We start from the raw sequence: 20,056 nt of genomic DNA on the forward strand, positions 1-20,056 counted from the left end.
AGCATTAAAACATTATTATTATTTTTTTTTACAACTTAATATAACTACTTTAACAGCCGTTTGCTACTAACCCTGTATGGAAGTTATTGTTGTTTGACCTGGCTCAGGTTAAACCCTTTGAAAGAGGGAACTTCTCTTATCATCTAGTTTGACAGTCATAACTGAAAAAATAACACAGATGAATGAATCTAGGAATAAAACATCAACTACTTCCTTTAAATATCTGTTAAAGTGCAGCCGCAGCTTATCAAAGTATAAAAGACCTTTAAAGTTTTACACAGCAATGTAACAGTTAAAAACATTTAAACTAAATGAATCTTGGAATAAATAACAATTCCTTTAAAAAAAACTGCCACAGTTTAGAAACATTAAAAAAACAACTTGAATCCGTATCTTTCACAGTATAAAAACGTATCGGAATCTAAACATCTCCATAAATGACAACTGCAGATGCAGCTGAGATATTGAATCATTTTCATTTTCCAAATGTGGAAAACGTCCTCTCGTCACCTGTGACCTTTGTAATCATGTTAAGTTGCAGAAATATAAATCGGTGTTTCCTAAATTGAACCCTTTTGTTTGCCGTGAACGTTGCAGCTGTGGCGGCGGAGGAGACGTTGATGCACTCGAGGTTTCCTCTCCTCCGGAAGTGATCACAGAGACGCTTCTTCGTCGAGCAGATATTCCTGCAGCCGCAGACCTTCGGTTTCTCTGTCAGCTCCAATGTCATGGCGGATTTGAGAGTGTGCTGCCGCCGCCCTCCTCCATCGCATTAGCATTTCTCCTCTCCCCCCCCAAACCCCAACCCCACCACACTCCTTCTCCCCTCCGCAGTCTCCCCTCTGATGTGAGCTCAGACGTGTTAACACGAACCTTCCTGCTAACACAGAATCCAGTCTGTCGCTGGAGAATATTCCTGCACCTGCAGCCGGCGCACAGGAAGACTTCTCGTTTTCTTCCTTTTTTTCTTTTTTTCGACGTCTCCCGTTTTGCAATAGATCAGAGGCGTCTGCTGAACTTCTGAACCCATGTATACATTACTAATGAACCCCTCTAGATTGTTATGCAGTCATATGTTAACAGTGAGGACGGGGGCCCTCGGTCTTTGTGTGTGTGTGTGTGTGTGTGTGTGTGTGTGTGTGTGTGTGTGTGTATGTGGATGTGGGTGTGTGTGTGTGTGTGTGAGAGAGAAGAAACCGACGCAGCACTATCATGAAGGTTTCTTGGCCCGGACCTGCTCTAATTGATAGGGGCCGCTGGTATTTACTTACATTCTCTTGGTGGATTAAATCTCAAAGGAAAGGAGCTGGAGATTGTTTTTTTTCTTTGGGCTCTGTTTAAAAAATAAAAAGTAAAAATACATATATACATGCTTGTGTGCATGCATATATGTGTGTGTGTGTGTGTGTGTGTGTGTGTGTGTGTGTGTGTGTGTGTGTGTGTGTGTGTGTGTGTGTGTGTGTGTGTGTGTGTGTGTGTGTGTGTGTGTGTGTGTGTGTGTGTGTGTGTGTGTGTGTGTGTGTGTGTGTGTGTGTGTGTGTGTGCTTCTGCGTTCGTCCTTCCTCCGTGACGAGAACTGTCGAATCCTGTGAAGCTGATGTCCAGGCGGCACAGAGCAGCAAATCAAATCAGCAGCTGCACTGCAACGCATGTGCTGCTCCACTGGTTTAGGCCTGGTGTGTGTGTGTGTGTGTGTGTGTGTGTGTGTGTGTGTGTGTGTGTGTGTGTGTGTGTGTGTGTGTGTGTGTGTGTGTGTGTGTGTGTGTGTGTGTGTGTGTGTGTGTGTGTGTGTGTGTGTGTGTGTGTGTGTGTGTGTGTGTGTGTGTGTGTGTGTGTGTGCGCGTGTGCGTGCGTAGTCTTATGTACTGCACACAGTCGATAGTAAATATCATTACCACTGTTGCTACTTTTTCATTCTGTCCAGTGCGTTTTAACATGGAGGCACGGTTCTGCTCCGGTGTCTCTGTGCAACGCTTGAGAAGATCTCCCAGCTGAAGTTGTGAGGAGAGTATATATTTTTTTAAACGAGGAAGAGGACCAACGATTACCAAACAATGATTATTATACTGTTGTGACTGACCGCAGGCGACGACGATCGAGAACTTTCAAAGCCACGGACTTCTGATTTTTTATAATCCGTTAATCGATTCAAGTTGTTTTTATGAGGAGAAAAAGTCAAAATTCTCTGTTTTCAGCTTCTTAAATGTGAATATTTTCTGGCAAATAATGGATGACGTGTTGACGGATTGGAGGAAGGTCGATGATGGCCGCGGTCAAAATCACACAAAAAAACCCCCACGTAAATCAAATTGATTTTTTAGCTGCACTGAAGTTTCTTGGTCTGTGTAGTGTGTGTTTTGTTCTCGCTCAGTCAAAAAAACTGACTGAGAACAAATCACAATGGTGGAGGAGTGTTGCTTCAGGTACCAGTAGAAAACAATGAAATATGATCCTGGATGAGCCGTGAGTGTCGAAGGCTTCTCGGAAGACGAAACACTACACAGCGGTTAGTAATACACAGGGGGGCCTCTCATTTGAACTTGAATTAATCTGCTATACTTACAATTATTGTCATTATCATGTTAACCTGGTGATTATTTTATTGATTAATCGACTTGTCGTTCGCCTGAGAATGGCAGCCAGCACCGGAGGTGATATCTTCAAACGTCTTGTTTTGTGTGGCCGACAGTCTGATATTCTAGAACGACTAAGAAAAACCATAAAGTATAAATATTTAAGAGGCCGTCAATAAGTCGCTCCTGTTTTCTGAATTGATTTGGCGGCTTCGTTGTATCGGGCAGCGCTGTCGTCCGTCTGAACGCGGCCTAGTAACCCACAGAGTGTCGGTCCGATTCCGAGCAGCGTCTCGCTCGCAGCTCCGGATTCGTCCAGTTTTGCAGAGGCAGGTACAACCTGACACGGGGGAGAGCGGCGGTGCAGCTGCTCTACAGGCTGCAGACGGCGACTACCGACCACAGATGGTGACTTACAAATGGTGGTTAGACGTCCGTGGCAACAGACGTGGTTGCGGGGACATGAACAGTGAGACGACACTAATTTGTCTGTTTAATTCTGCTTGTCTGTGTCTACAGACCTTTACCATCGACCCCTTTAATATCTCCGGGTGCATGAGGCGTTTGTGGTCCGGGTTGTAAATCAGTGAAAGTGGCAAAATTAGACATTGTTTAGAGACAGTTCCATTGGTTAGTCAGACATTTTACTGTACGTCAGAATATAAAGATGCGCCACAAATCAAAAGGTAAAACTAGAACAGAGCTCATCAGTTAAGATTCCGGGAGTAAAAAAATCCCATCCATATTCTCCATTAACAATTTGATTATTAGCCATAACGTCGTAACAATCCGAGGTCGACTCATCACGAAGCTACGAGGTTGTGAAACGATGGAAGGTGAACCTGTAGACGCCACAAGTCCGTATGCCATCAACCTTGTTTTAAGAAAAGTATGTTTTCATTCGCAATGTCATTGAGAAGTACGACACTACCCACAATCCTGAAGTGTAACACCAACATCTCTGATTGGTGGAACTCGCCCGTTACTATGGAAATGTTTACTACGCCCACAAACTTCATGTCGGGTAGTGATGCTGCGGTCCATCGTACCTCAGAACTACAGACCTCTGAGTCGGAGTTTGCAACTGGAATGCAACGGTTTATGGGATGGGTAGTTCCTTCCTTCCTTCCTTTTTTTCCCGTTTCCCAATTTTGTTTTCTCTCCAAATAAAATGTGTTACGTAACGATTCATCTTGCAGTTTATTGGCTTGGTTCCAGGCTTACAGATGTCACGCATTAGTCTATCTAACGCACCAACAAATACGTGAATTGCGCCCCGTGATCGCCGGTTCGAATCCCGCTCGTTACAATTTCGTTATGATGATGTTCACCGGTAGATATGTGTGGGAGCATCTAATGTAAAATCGAATTGTCAAGTGGCCAAACTTCAGACCTTATGTGATGATGAAGAAGCCAAGAATATGACGAATATGACAATCATTGTTGGTTCCAGGCTTAAAAGTCTTTATACGAGGAATATTTCATCAATCGTCAATGGCGTAAATGAATGGGAAATTCACTTCCGGAACCTGAGCAGTTTCAGAAAAGTGGGTTGTCAATGTTGAGCTCTGCAAATTAGACAAGGAAAAGGGCGTGTGCAGAATGCCCCTGTACAGGACACAAGGGGTTAATGAGTGGTTTGACGAGTGATGTGTGAGGCAGCGCTCTCTCCTCCACCACCACCGGCAACCAAACCCACCCCGTCTTCAGAAGAAGGGCAGAGAAGAGTTCAGAGAGCTGCAGAGGCTCTGAGGCAGTAATGGAGAGTCTCACGGTGGATTCATATTTAACTTTGATACTTAACGAAGGCTCATCCTTTCATCTCACCAAATTGTTCAAACGTAAAATGGAGGATTTTTGTCCTGCTGGTCGCCGCCCTCCTCCGCCGCACCACAGACTCCCGACCACCGCAGGGACCGCGGGGTGAACAGAGTTCAGCTTGGTCTTCACCGTCAACATGACCGTAGGCATTTGACCGCGACAACAACAACAACAACAACAACAACAACAGATTTCAGTCTCTGCGTGAATACTGTTCCTCATCTAATATTTCTGCTCAACACAAATCAAGAAACGGAAACAGAAAGCCAAAATTGCTTCCCGAACGAGACCCGATAAAGATTTTTTTTTTTCTTTTGTTGCCGAGGTGCCAATTTTCTACATCTCTGTTAATAACGTCTTCCTCCGTCGGAAACCTTTTGATTTCATCTGCTTCTGCATTTGCACACGTGACAGTTTAACGGCGTGTGTGTGTGTGTGCTGTCAGGTCGCAGATTGCGGTGTTGATTATTCGTCTGATGTTGTCGACAGAGTGACATCCCCTCTAATGAAATAATGGTCTAGTGGCGGAGTGCTGGAGAATTGCACATTGTAGACTTCAATTACAGACAAGATGATTTCTTTTTTCTTTCCATCAGACAAAAGTACATGTTTTTTTCCCCCCGTGCTTGCGTTGAACAGAAAGGCTGAATAAAAGGACGGACAGACTCTCGGGTCTAAGTGTTTTTTTTTTCTTTAGATAATTGATGGAAAGGACGAGGCTCGCCTTAATTCACCGTCTCTTTAGCCAATCTGAAGCCACAAAAACAGCCATTGCCCTCCTCGGGAGTGCTGGTTGTTTTTTCCAGCCCACGCTACGCTGTCTTCACATTCTTCTCCGTCTTTAAATGTCTCCTCTTTTCTCCCTGAGATGCGTTTTGCTCCTGTTGCATTGCATTATCCTGTGGGCCATTTAAAAAAAAAAAAGTATCTTCAACAACACAAATGGTCTTTTCTAAGGTTCCAGTTTTTTCTCTCTCCGCAGCCCGGTATGAAATTAGCATACATTTCCCTAAAAATATGCTGCTCCGTCGAGAACACCTTTTAAAACATAACAAAGAGGGAGAAGGGCACGCTCCTTTTGAAATACAGCAGGATAATGTTTTCAAAATGATAAGAGTGACTAAATAAAACCGAGGGCAGCTGCTCGTGGGGCAAGAGGAGAAGTTCACAACTCGCAAAGCTGCTGGAGTTTGGTCCTTTCGTCGGTGACATGTGATCAAGGTCATCAAATACATGGCTATTATAAATTCCATGGGTCAGAAATGACTTTAAAACGTCACAACGCTCGTATGAGCCATTAATATTGATTAAGAGAGACGGGGATGTGATGGAAAATGTCCATGAGCAAACAGGACAACTTCTAATTACTGATGCTGTGAAGAAATTTACATGTAGCCATCGCTTTTACTTTCTTTGTAACAAAACTTATATTGAAAAAAGACATTCCCCAACTGGCGGCTGTGGCTCAGAAGGAAGAGAGGGTCGTCCGCTAACCAAAAGGTCAATGGTTCAATTCCCGCTTCCTCCTGTCCTTGGGAAAGGCGCTTTCAAATTTAAAAAAAATAAATTTCATAGAAAGTGGGGTATATGAATGTGTGAGTGATGTAACTTCTACGTTAAGGACTTGGCACTAATGTTTCCAGGAAAATCCATAAGATGTGTGACGTTCACGTCGTCATGCCTAACGTTAGCTTAGAAATGGAGTCAGCTGTCGTCAACCGAACGAGCGGCTTGCAGCGCAACGCGGTCGTCTGGTGGAAGCTGCGTGGGCGAAACGCTGGCTCGACATTCGATTCAGTAAAAGGATCAGAGAGTCAAATAGTCTCAAATATAGTTTATAGTCATATAATAACTCATTAACTTAAATTATACGGCGCCGGTCAGTCAATTTAACACCTTTAAAAGGATAAAACAATGGTAATGTGGCGGTTGGAAAACGGAGCCCTGGATTAGAAAAGAAGTGAGAACAACAATCTGAATTTATCAAATCACCAATTTAAATTTATTGATATTCTCAATAAATACTTAAGCTGAGACTAGACATTCATTTGTCCATGTCCAGCCCCACACTGACCAACTCTCTCTCCCTGTCTCTTGATTTTTTTTCAGGGTGGACCCCATTCCATATGATACGTCCAAGCCGGCGGGACACACCAGGTTCGTGTGTGTCTCCGACACGCACTCACGCACAGACGGCATCCAGATGCCCTACGGCGACGTGCTGCTGCACACGGGCGACTTCACCGAGCTCGGCCTGCCCTCCGAGGTTAAGAAGTTCAACGACTGGCTAGGTACTAAGCTGCTTAAACACACACACACACACACACACACACACACACACACGTTCAGCCTCACGCCACTGGACGCACACATCGGTTTCACACGGAGGGGCGAGACTTGTTGCATGCTCAACCAGTAACTGGACCACACAACGAATAAAGCCCCTCCTCCCCTTTTCCTGTTGACCTCACAACTGCTGCGCTTAAGTGTCCAGTTTAACCTCTCTGACCTAACACCCTGCCTCAGTTAACCTTTGACCCCTCCTTCTGGCCCCGTGCTGTGGGTGGGAAGTCTGGCGTGTGTGCGAGTGGCAGCCAGTGGCTTCGAAGTAACTGAAGTATTTTCTATCCCACTAATGTAGTCATGTTTCACCCGTTGGAAAGAAAAGAAAAACACACGCCTGACATTTCCACTCAGCATGTGCATAAATCAGGAAGTGCGTCCCACCCACTCATTTGAATTCCTCTGTTTTTTAGTGTCGATTGTTGGTCTTTGCCCGGTGAGTCGAACTCGGCAGGTGAAACGAAACACTCTCGTAAATTTAATGAAAGAAACAGAAACGTCTGAAAAGAATCAACGCAAAGCAAATAGTGGAAACGTTGTGATTGAGCCCCAAGGGATATGGATCTTTTGGGGGCCGATGCTGATATCGATATTAGGGAATAGAGGATTTCCATAGCAATACAATTATATATATATAATTTATTTTTATAAATAAATAATTATGATTATAAGTATATATATATATATATATACTTATAATCATAATTATTTATTTTTTATCTGTCAATGATTCCTAAGATGCGGTCATCAAACTTGACAAAGAAACGTAATTGAGGGTTGATATTTTAGTTTAACCATAAACTTTATCATGAATAACTATTAATAAAAAGAAAACACAAATATATAGAACTTAAAATAAGAAAAGAAACATAATTCATTTTATGTAAAATTAAAAAACAAAAAATGCAAAAAAAAATCTGGATGTTTATTCTGTACAATAGATTAAATATCGGTAAACGTAAGCGCCGATACCGATATATATCTGTGAAAGGCTCATATCGGCCGGTGCTATCGGTCGGGCTCTCGTACAAAGATGCTAACAGATGCAAAGTTGCCCTTTTTGGTGCAAAACGAGGCAAAGACATTTCTGTGCAAGTTGAAAGTGTTAAAACTCAAAAGGAGAATTTGTTTTTCCGGAAGCTACTCGCACCTCACTGCCTGTTGGGGGCAAATTATGTTCTGCCAAAACGATCCGGCGGATGACAGGAGGTTTTACTGTGACTTTCATGCTTGGATGAGAAGGAGGAGGCACCACAGCGAACAAGATCTTGTCTGATGTAGGAGAGGTCTGAGACAGATGGGGGAGTTTACTTCTGGATTCAGTTCTCCTCTCATCATGAACCTTTAATGCTCGGAGGAAATTAGCATCCAGTGAGAATGATGAAAACCAACGTCTTTCTTTTGAGCAACCAACGACAACAATCGTGTGAAAAGCGTAAAAGTCAACTGTGGTTTGTTAGTTTTGGTCCTGTTAAGCTTGTTAACAACCTTAAAGTCGAGCGTCGGGCGCTCGCCCTCCTGTCAAGATGAGAGCCGCCCGTCAGAGTTTTCCCTCTCTTGAAGACGACAGCAGCGGCCGTCAGCCGGGATCCACCGCGGCTCCGGTTGGAATTCCAACATTGACCCAGTTTTCACAGCCAGAAAAGATCAATTAGAAATACTGCAGGCATCTATCAAAACTTCTCAGACCTCTCACACTGCGACATTAATCCACTTTTTTTGCTCCGCGCGTTCAGTGATGTTCACTAATTTAACCGAACGTAAACTCAAAAGCTTTGTTCAAAAATAATGAGGAAAAAAATTTGAGAACACGCCTTTAACTGACAGCCAGGCTTCCAGAGTTAGTTTCACAGTCCACACTGTAATCCACTGAATCGCTGTACTTCCCCCGAACGTGGATATTCACATTCACACAACAAAAGAGTTTCACATTGATGGTTTTTTTTTGGTACAACTTTGGTCTCGAAAGTGAAAACATCAAAATGTGACCGTCTAATAACTGTCACATCCTAATGAAGGTTTGCAGTGAGTCATTATCTCGGCCGAGGAGCGGACGCTTCGTTGTTGCTTGGATTGTTTTTCAGCAGCATTAAGCAAAAAACCATCTCAACAGATTTCCACGAAACCTCTACATGTTTAACACATTTCTTTTCACTGTCTTTAACATGTAGGCGTATTTAGGGGACTGATACTGTACATAGGAGTGTGTGTGTGCAATTTCGGAGCGGCTCTATACTTAGATTCTAGTTTGTGAACAAACTGATTCAGGAAACTCGGCATTCTCCTCGCATTGTTTAAAACATACACTGTCAATCTTTGAAAACCTTGAGCTGCAGTTTTATGAAATGAATTGTTGGTCCTCCATCTGTCGCCACACACAGCTGAATCACGTGTGTGTGTGTGTGTGTGTGTGTGTGTGTGTGTGTGTGTGTGTGTGTGTGTGTGTGTGTGTGTGTGTGTGTGTGTGTGTGTGTGTGTGTGTGTGTGTGTGTGTGTGTGTGTGTGTGTGTGTGTGTGTGTGTGTGTGTGTCTCTGTGTCTCTGTGTGTGTGTGTGTGTGTGTGTGTGTGTGTGTGTGTGTGTGTGTGTTCTTTGTTAAGCCAGGGTGAAAACGGCAATATCACCCATAATGGGAAATCGATGTAGAGCAAAGTGGAAAATGACTCAGTGTGTAGTTTGGGGCATCCCGCCTGTGAATGTCCCGTTCAAGTCGCCATCGGAAGGTGGGAAATTACAACATTTATTGTTTTTAAATTGTATTTTTAAAGAAGGGGGGGGGGGGGTTTGGGAAGTGTTTTTTTTTTGAGTGAACTTATTAACAGAATAAATAAATTTGTCACGAAATGTAATCGCTGTGCAGAAGCAGTATCAGCAATTGCAGTCACAGCCTCATAAATTCAAAGACCTGAGTGTAAATCTCAGCAGATATCGTGAGGTGGAGGAGGATGTGGGGGATTTGGAGCTCGTTTCGACTGAGTGATGTGTTTGTGCTCCTCCTCCTCCTCCTCCTCCTCCTCCTCTTCGTCCTCCTCCCCCACCTGCTCCTCTCAGACTCTGGAGGAGGGAGCACTTTGTCCGGGCCATTGACCCGCTGTTTGGTTTCCAGGAGAATATCACCGGAGATCGATTGCACGAGGGACGTGATTTTTCCCTGACCCAGCCTTTCTGCTGGTCGAGCACCGACTCTGATCGCCCACTACCAGCTTCTCCCAGAGGCCTCGGGAGTGTGTGTGTGTGTGTGTGTGTGTGTGTGTGTTTGTTTTGTCACAGCAGTTAATCATTTGAAATAGACGCGCTAAGAAGCGAATGCCGAGGCATATTCCGTATTTTCAAAATTCTGTAATCGACTACTTAATTAATCGCCAACTATTTTGTTAATCGATTAATCGTTGCTTTGCTCCTCTATGACGGTGAAACTAAATCTCTTCAGTGTGTGGACAAAACAAAACATCATCTTGGATTTTTGGGAAACACGATCAACATTTTTCACCACTTCATGACATTTTATGGACCAAACAACTAATCGATTAATCGAGAAAATAATCGACAGATTAATCTATAATGTAAATAATCGTTAGTTGCAGCCCTAGAATGAAAGCAAATTTGTGTATTTGCGCCGTTGCATTGAAGCACCATCAGGCTTCGCTGGTTATTGAAAAGATATGTGTTTCAAAGCAGCGAGGACAGTTGTTGTCTTAAAATCTGAATCTTCTCATTATGAATCCAAACCTGTTCTATTACTGTACGGGTGAGTTTTAGATAAACACAATCTACTTAACTTTTGTTAATTAAGGATTTAGAGTTTTTAAATTTAGTTTGGACATTCGAGCCAGAAAGTTAATTTCAAATGCATTTTAATTTTTTTTTACCTCTGGGTATTTTTGACATTGTCCATATATCTAAATATTGATTGATATGTTTGAGGCTTGTTTGACAAAACTAGTGCATATTCGCTGCTTCTGTGCTAATTAGAAAAAGCTCCTGATTCAGTCCCATCACATTTCCTTAAGGATTAATTGGAGGAGACGAGAGAGGAGATGATGGGGATGACAGTTTAATTTTCTGAGACATTCCACCTCATTAATTTTCAGGATGTCATGTAGAGTTTTGAATTCTTATTAAACTCCTGTTTTCCATAATTGGAAAACACGTATTTTTTTGTGGAAAAAAACACATTCTAATGTGAAATGTTTTGACTGTGCAGATGTTTCTCTTCCCTTTAAATCTCGGTCAAATGTAAATCTCCAGTCTCGGGCGTTTTTCACAAATCATTTCTCTGAACACATGAAGTAGTTCTTGTTCTTTCTTTGTTGAATTTCTTTCTCTCTTTCATATCGCCGCCTGTGAGAAAATAAATCTCGGCGTATCACTCCACCAGCCCTCGGTACAGGACGAATCACGGTGGCAATAAAAAGCCGTAAAAAAAAAAAATCCCAGTAGAGTAATGGAGATGGAGTTGTTTGGGTGGTAATTATGTTTTCGCCACCTTTCTCCCGGCCTGCTGGTGGAGAGGATGATTCGCTTCCTCTGTGTGTGTGTGTGTGTGTGTGTGTGTGTGTGTGTGTGTGTGTGTGTGTGTGTGTGTGTGTGTGTGTGTGTGTGTGTGTGTGTGTGTGTGTGTGTGTGTGTGTGTGTGTGTGTGTGTGTGTGTGTGTGTGTGTGTGTGTGTGTAAGTGGATGCTTGATCCAGTTAGAGTGCTGTGGGACTGGGAGGCGGCGCTCTCATATAAGGTTAGCCCGGAATTTATGATCCTGAGACGCGACGAGACCTAATTTAGAGCAGCGGGAATGAAACTCATAGACCGGGCGAACCATGATTCTTTCATTTTCGGCATTAAGAGAAAACACACACACACACACACACACTCACACAGGCTCAAACACGCTCAAACACACACTGGATGGATTTTTATGTCTCTGCATTCAGCCAATGTATCTTTGACTGAATTTTTTATCCTCATCTATTCAGTTTCTATTAGTTTTACTTCCAATCTTGCACTTGCACACTTCAATTTTTCCCTCCCGCCGCGCGTCATAACCCCTTCTGCTGTTACTGGCCAGCGCAAATTGTACAGTAGCAGAGGAACAAAGAGACAAAAGCACTTCACAGGAAACATGGTGTGAGCCGAATTACCCTCCTGTCAGTCAAACTCCATGTTGGAGGCAGATGTCGGCAACGACACTTGTGAATTATTTCGCAAATGAAACTCCGGACGTTTATCGCAACTCTTCCCGAGCGAGCGCACGTGAAAAAGGAAGTTCCACCGTCATCGATGCAAAACTAACCCGCGCACCATGATGTCGCTTCGTCTGGGAGACTGTTGCTAACTCTGGTGGATGCTGGAGTGTTTTGAGTTTTTCTACGCCCGGCGATTAAAACTGATTTTTATCATATTTAAAATGTTATACTGTAAATCTAACAGTCTGGATGTTTATTGGAATCTGTGAGACTATCACTATTATCAACTCTTATCACTGTGTTACATAATATCAGCCAAACAATATGACAAAATGTTTAGAAACTCTTATCAATACCTGCCAGGTGCAGAAGTTTAGTTGGAAATATCATTTGAAGCATCAAGTGCAGTTTTAATTAAACTTTTGAAAATGTTCTGTTTTTCTTTTTAACATTTGATAGTGAAAGAATAATCTGACAGCAGATCTTCAGGCTGTAGGAAACAGGTACATGTGTTTTTCCACTGTTTTCTCACATTTTATGAACTACATTACATATTAAGCACCAATAAAAAATGATAATTATTTGAAGCTCTTACTTGAATTATAATACCTGGTTGAGTTCGCTGCATCGTCCTCAGCAAAGAGGTTTTTTTCAGTTAACTCTGCACAGGAAGGAACCAAATCAAGAGGAAGCCCTGAAAAAAACAAAAACAGAATCCACGAGAGCAAAAAAGAAGAAGTATACGGAGAGACAGGAAGAGGTGACGAAGGCCAGACCTTCTGTTTTAGCTGAGCGCTCAATCGGCTGGAATAAAGCACCGAGTCAGTTTGCTCGATGGCGAAAGGGGAAGCGAGGCGAGCGGAAAGGGCAACGGCAGACGGTGAAAGATGAGGGGACGAGGAAATGTAATGGATGTTCTCCTCTATTTAGTTCAGGTTCATGCCTCTTTCTTTTCTTTTTTTGCCCCCCCCCCGGCGTCTGCGGAGACGGACGATGGTCCGTTGGGGTCAAGCAGAGACATTTTTATCCGCCACTTAACTTCTGAGTTGTCAGGGTTACATATACGGTGTGTGTGTGTGTGTGTGTGTGTGTGTGTGTGTGTGTGTGTGTGTGTGTGTGTGTGTGTGTGTGTGTGTGTGTGTGTGTGTGTGTGTGTGTGTGTGTGTGTGTGTGTGTGTGTGTGTGTGTGTGTGTGTGTGTGTGTGTGTGTGTGTGTGTGGGGGACATCCCGCTGTCTCTGTACAAACGAACCTACCAGGTGGAAAAACTCCTACGTGAGTTTAAAAAGTACTGTTCCTGCCTCGAAGGAGGGAAGAGCTGCAGTGTGAACACTAACGCTAAAATGGAAATAATAAGCGCTGTCTTCGAGGAGAGAATGACTTAAAACAAGTGAAATTACTGTATCTGTCCATGCAGCAAGACACTTTTCCTTCACAAGAACAAATACTGCAAGAAACGAGTAAAATACTACTCGGCAATACTTGGTTGGACGTCACATCACAGGGAAACCAAGTCTTAACACAGTTGACCGACGAGGCGACGGCAGAGGATTTGGTGTCGGAGAGCAAAAAGGGCCTCGTTTGGCAAATACTTCTGATTTTAATCTGACGGCCAGAAGAGGAACCTTTGTGTGTTGAGGGTGGAAACATCTGGAGGTCACACCCGGAGTTCATCCACGTCTGGCTTGAAATCTAACATGAAAGATCACAGTAGTCACGTTTCAGATGGAGATTTTACAGATGTAAAGTGTCCAGTATAGTCGGGAACGATGATTCTATCAACCTCGGGGGGAACTTTCCAAACCGCGTCATCCCCACGATAGAGGTATTTGAAGGTGTCCGAGGACGACTTCCGTGTCTTCACGAGCCTCGTTCGGTGTGAGAAGAGGTTGCGGATGCGTAAATTGATTTCCTCTCCTTGTTCTTCTCTCGTCTCCCCGCAGGCGGCCTCCCGTACGAGTTCAAAGTGGTGATCGCCGGCAACCACGAGCTGACCTTCGACAAGGACTTTATGGCCGAGCTGGTCAAGCAGGATTACTACCGATTCCCCTCGGTGTCCAAACTCAAACCCGAGGACTTTGACAATGTGCAGTCGCTGCTCACAAACTGTGTGTACCTGCAGGACTCGGACGTCACCATAAAAGGATTCCGGATATACGGGACGCCATGGTAAGAGCTTGTTCCAACTTCCTCCCCGCCTCCTCCGTCCCCAAACTTCCTCCTCGCCGCCGCCGCCGCCGCGTCACATTTCTCGCCTCCTTGCGTTTTGCGGATCCCCCGAGGCGAAGGTGTGTCGTCGACCCGTCTCGTCAGTCGCTGGCTGTTTTCCAGCCGGGGGCCCTGCGCTTCCCAGCTCGCACAGTTGCCTCGGAGCTCCTGGGACCTCCGCCTGCCCCCCGGCCTTGCGTTACACCTGTGTGTTGACACGAGGTTAAGCGATACGCGTGGCGCCGCGCCGCTGTCGGGAGGCTCGCGGGTGTGGGGAGAGTGAGAGCAACGCCCCGAGGGCAGAGCTCGTTTGGGTGCGAGCGCCCGTGTGTTCAACAGGAAAGGGAGCGTTGTTCAAAGAGAGAAGTGGTTCGTGAAGAGAAAAAATACTTTTTGTCCCGGTGGAAGAAAAACTCCCCTGAGATCGCTGCTGCCGTTTATGGATGTTTACACACACACACACACACACACACACACACGACCTTGTGTTGCTTTTTATTCATAAAGAGAGAACTTTCATAGACCTTGTCTACAAAAGGAATCCTGTGTTCGGGAGTCGGTGTCACGTCTACATGGGTTTCTTGGGGAAACTATTAGTTTTGTGGCTGTTATTTGGAATAGCTGATTGGGAGAAAAGTGTTTCCCAGGGATTTAAACGATTGATGTGTTTTGAAAGAATTACCAAATTCCATAATTTTTGCTTTGGGGCTTCTCGGAAAACATGAAGAGGTTTATTTTTTTCATCTCTCACCTGAGATCAATGATTTTAGAAAGGAGGGACATTTGCGTAAAAAAACATTTAAAAAAAACACAGACTGAAACAAGTGCACAACACATAAAACTTAGGGGGAAAGTATTTCAATCTTATCATAAAAATTCCTACATAAACTGACGTGAAACTTCCAGTCATGATCGTCCTGCTCAGTCGTCAGTGGTTGAAATATCGTCAATATCTTCAAGTAGGACAGGACAAGGACAATTATCTGTTGTCTTTAGGGCTGCATCTAATGTTTATTTTCATTATCGATTAATCTGTAGATTATTTTTCTCGACTAATCCATTAGTTGTTTGCTCCATATAATGAAAAAAATGTCAATCGTGTTTCCCCAAACACCAAGATGATGTTTTGTTTCGTCCACACACCAAATATATTCAGTTCACTGTCACAGAGGAGCAAAGAACCCAAAAAATATTCACATTTACGAAGCTGAAATCAGAGAATTTTGACTTTTTCATAAAAACTACCTGAACCGATTAATCGATTATCAAAATAGCCGGCGATTGATAAAGTAGTCGATTAACCGTTGCAGCTCTAGTTTTCTTAAAATATCTAATTTATTCTGACCACGATTTTGAAATGTTATGATATGAGATAGTGAAACAACAAGCATTTCTGCTCAATTAGAATTACTTCTTCTGGATGAAGAAAACAAAATTATAAATAACTGATCAAATTTAGAATGGATTTTTGACTCTTATGGATTAGTTATTCAGTGACCAAACATCTCAACATTATTATTATCATGAGATGGCACAGAAACACAATTTTCTCCTGTTAGATGAATCTGTGTCTCGCCCTCTCTTTGCCCCGTTCATCTGTGGTTCGGTCTGTTGTCCGACAGTCTGACCTCGTCTCACCTGCGACCTGCAGATCTGTGTTTTTTGTCTTTCGTCGCGCTCCAGGCTGGAAACTGCCCCCGTGTCCTGCCTCGTCTCCCCTCGCTTCTTGCGCCGCGGTTCTTCTCACAAGTCTGCTGCAGACTCAAAATAACTATTTAGGTCACATCTTCATCCTTTTAGTGGCTATAATTAGCGGGTTTGCAGCCCCGGCTTCAGAAGGGGCGGGAGGACAGCGGCGGCGGATCCCAGAATTCCTCAGACATCAGAGCAGCAGGAAGAAGAGATTACACTCTGTTTTCCCTCCTCCATCCTTCCTCTTCTCCATCCCTCTGTCTGAAAGAGGAAGGATGCTGCCCCCCCCCCCTCCTCCTCTCCCTGGTGGGTGTTTAGTTTGAGGACTGGTAAGTGTCTGTTGTGACAGCTGGGGGTCTCGTGAGAAGCAGAGTGGACAGCTTGGCTTCCCCCCCCTCCACCTCTCCTCGGCTTCCTCACCTCCTTCACACCCATATGCCACCGTGGCCCGAGGTCTGGCCCGCGTGTCCAGTGTGAGGTCTCACTTGGCCTCGCCGTGACCCCTCACTTCATCAACGGACCCTCGCCCCCCCCCCCCCCCCCCCCCCCCCCCCGCCAGCCTGGGTGGCCCGAGCTCCTCCGAGCCGCTGCAGGCGCGACAGCATCAGGCGGGAAACGTTGCGTGTAACTACCACCTGATAAACGCCGCCGTCGCTGCTTTAAAGCAACAATAAAATATGCTCGGTGTTCGGCCGGCTGCCTGCGCTCGTTGTGTTTTAACACACAGTCGCAGCCAGTGATGGAAATGATATTAAAAAGTCCTACTATTTACTTTTAAATAGTTGCCGAGGGGGGGGGTTCTTTCAAAAGTTCAAAAATAGCTGATCAATGAAGCTAAATATCGGTATCATGAATATAATTTACCTTCCCCTTTTTTTGATGCTTCTGCTCAAATGTCAAAACAATATTTGGTAGGGCTCGACCAATATGTTGTTTTTCCGGGTCCATACCGATACAGATTATTACTAATCTAAGAGAACGACAACCGATATTTGAAACCGATATCGCCTGCTGTAAAAAAAAACTTTTCAACAAATACTATTCAACAAACTGCAAAAGAAATAAAAAAATAAAATTAATTGAAATCATCTTATCAGCAAATCGGCTTATAAAGACAGATACCGATGATCATGAAAATGTTGCATATCGCCTCTGATAATCGTCCCGGCCGATAATCGGTCGACCCCTAATATTTGGGGGTCAGGCCAACGAGGGCAGCGATAGGCCGAGGTCTTGATCCCTGTTTTGACGCCTAAAGGACGAGGCTTGGTTTTTCACCTGGTTCTGCCGATTGGTGAGTCCGACCACCACAGACGGTTTCCTTGTGTTTGCGTGAGTGAGTTATGAGTCATCAGTCAGATAATTAAAAACTATAAAAAAATTCAGCTTCTAGCATCTTGGAGAAATGATGTGTGAGAAAACATCCTCGACGTTTTCTTCATCGAGACATAAACGGGTGATACGAAGAATGAACAAATGTTTTCTATTGCTGCGACTGAAGATCTTTTTTTTTTTTTAACGTTTAAGTTAAGCTGCGGATTATGTTATCAATTCATTGTCTTTAGATCGCACAGAGACGTCTTCTCCCTTGTCGCTTGTGTTGTCCCACCGGAATTTTGAAACCCAAAGAAATTTGATTCACAATCGCACCAAAAGAAAAACTGAGTAGCGGGAAAATCCACACACGTGAGAAGCCGAAAGTAGCAAATTAAAAAAGTTACTTCTGCTGTTTTCAATGGAACAATTGAGTCGTCGACCGCAGTTCCTCCTGAAACTGTGTTTGAATCACTTCTGAGTCCAACTCTCGCTCTGACCCACTTCAGCGCCGCTCCGAGTGAGAGCAGCGTTCCGTGAAAGACACACAACACACACTGTTTAATGACAGATGCTTAACAGACCGAATACCTAAAGCTCCCCTCCTCGTATACCCGCGCGCACACACACACACACACACACGCACACACACACACGCTGCGGTAAGACGAGCAGGCTGCTGCACCCTGTCAGTCAAAACGTCTCCGAGAGACGCTGAAGGTCTCCTGAAGTGTGTTGGGATTTTTTTTAACTCTCACGTGTAAAAACTCCTTCTGCTCCAGACTGAAAGAAATTCTATGAGCAATAAGTTAAAAAACAAACTTCCATTTAATGTTTTTATTAATCTTCCCTTATTTTTTTAATATTCAGTTTCTAATCTACTGCTTTAACGCAGGATATGAATTTCTGTTGGGGTTTTTTCGCCCTTTGTAAATGGCAGAAAGTCATTACAGTCAATGAATGTGAAAAAAAAAATCCTTTTTCATTTTAACAATATAAAATTAAAAGAAAGTTTGCTGATTTTTTAAAGGTTTTTTTTGTGAAAATCTGAAATATTTTTGATAATTGATGAGTCATTTTAAGTATTTTTTTTCTTTCTTCGGCTTCGTCTGCTTCCTGTCACTGTAAACTGAATCTATTTTTTATTTTTTAGTTTGGAAAATACGAGCAGTTTTTAAGACTACGAACACACACACACACACTCACACACACACACACACACACACTCGGCTCAGTCATAACTGAAGGAGGAGTGACGGTGGCGCTGGTCACAGACGTGTGAGGAATCCTGCTGATTTGACCGACTGTGATAAGCTGCTGACGGAGTCAGAGCAGAGACTCTCTCTCTCTCTCTCTCCCTCCCTCTCTCCCTCCGTCTCTCCCTCTCTCTCTCTCTCCCCCGTCTCTCCCTCCCTCTCTCCCTCCGTCTCTCCCTCTCTCTCTCTCCCCCGTCTCTCTCTCTCTGAAGGGATTAACCTGCTTTGTGATTCTGGACTTGACCACAACTTAACTCCACGGGTCAGAAGTCAAACTGTTGCTGCTCTATCTGCTTCCTCCTCCCAGATCCTCTCGGCTCTCTACTACCCCCCCCCTCCTTTTACTTCCTCTCCTCTCACTGTCATATTCTTTGTCTTCCTCTCATTAATTCTTTCTATACCTCACTCCATATCCTATTAGGGAACATACATTTTGCTTTCTCTTCTTGTCTCATCTTTGACATCATCCTTTTTTCTTTGTGTCACGTCCTCAACTGTCTTGTCTTTTTTTTTCAGATTTCACCATGATCTTCCCTTTCCTCTCCTCTATCCTCCCTTTCCTCTCTCCTCCCTTTCTTCTCCTCTATCCTCCCTTTCCTCTCCTCTATCCTCCCTTTCCTCTCCTCTATCCTCCCTTTCTTCTCCTCTATCCTCCCTTTCCTCTCCTCTATCCTCCCTTTCTTCTCCTCTATCCTCCCTTTCCTCTCCTCTATCCTCCCTTTCCTCTCCTCTATCCTCCCTTTCTTCTCCTCTATCCTCCCTTTCCTCTCCTTTTTCTTCCCTGTCCTCTCCTCTCCTCTATCCTCCCTTTCCTCTCCTCTATCCTCCCTTTCTTCTCCTCTATCCTCCCTTTCCTCTCCTTTTTCTTCCCTGTCCTCTCCTCTCCTCTTTCTTCCCTTTCCTCTCCTCTTTCCTCCCTTTCCTCTCCTCTTTCCTCCCTTTCCTCTCCTTTTTCTTCCCTCTCCTCTCCTCTTTCTTCCCTTTCCTCTCCTCTTTCTTCCCTTTCCTTTCCCTTTCCTCTCCTCTTTCTTCCCTTTCCTCTCCTCTTTCTTCCCTTTCCTTTCCCTTTCCTCTCCTCTATCCTCCCTTTCCTCTCCTTTTTCTTCCCTGTTCTCTCCTCTTTCCTCCCTTTCCTCTCCTCTTTCCTCCCTTTCCTCTCCTCTTTCCTCCCTTTCCTCTCCTCTTTCCTCCCTTTCCTCTCCTTTTTCTTCCCTCTCCTCTCCTCTTTCTTCCCTTTCCTCTCCTCTATCCTCCCTTTCCTCTCCTCTTTCTTCCCTTTCCTCTCCTCTTTCCTCCCTTTCCTCTCCTTTTTCTTCCCTCTCCTCTCCTCTTTCTTCCCTTTCCTCTCCTTTTTCTTCCCTTTCCTTTCCCTTTCCTCTCCTCTATCCTCCCTTTCCTCTCCTTTTTCTTCCCTCTCCTCTCCTCTTTCTTCCCTTTCCTCTCCTCTTTCCTCCCTTTCCTCTCCTTTTTCTTCCCTCTCCTCTCCTCTTTCTTCCCTTTCCTCTCCTCTTTCTTCCCTTTCCTTTCCCTTTCCTCTCCTCTATCCTCCCTTTCCTCTCCTTTTTCTTCCCTCTCCTCTCCTCTTTCTTCCCTTTCCTCTCCTCTTTCTTCCCTTTCCTCTCCTCTTTCCTCCCTTTCCTCTCCTTTTTCTTCCCTCTCCTCTCCTCTTTCT

General features: G+C 44.2%; 1 protein-coding gene across 4 annotated transcripts in view; it reads left to right on the forward strand.

The window, feature by feature from the left end:
* mpped2a (metallophosphoesterase domain containing 2a) overlaps positions 1-20,056 on the forward strand; it is a 65,465-nt gene that overhangs the window by 16,897 nt on the left and 28,512 nt on the right. For all 4 annotated transcript variants that reach the window (XM_035628463.2, XM_035628467.2, XM_035628466.2 and 1 more), the window contains exons 3-4: positions 6,504-6,685; positions 13,858-14,083. In XM_035628463.2, coding sequence (XP_035484356.1) covers positions 6,504-6,685; positions 13,858-14,083 — 408 coding nt within the window. The remainder of the gene's footprint in view (positions 1-6,503; positions 6,686-13,857; positions 14,084-20,056) is intronic.

The sequence above is a fragment of the Scophthalmus maximus genome, chromosome 4, assembly GCF_022379125.1.
Source record: "Scophthalmus maximus strain ysfricsl-2021 chromosome 4, ASM2237912v1, whole genome shotgun sequence".
In the NCBI taxonomy this organism is placed as follows: Eukaryota; Metazoa; Chordata; class Actinopteri; order Pleuronectiformes; family Scophthalmidae; genus Scophthalmus; species Scophthalmus maximus.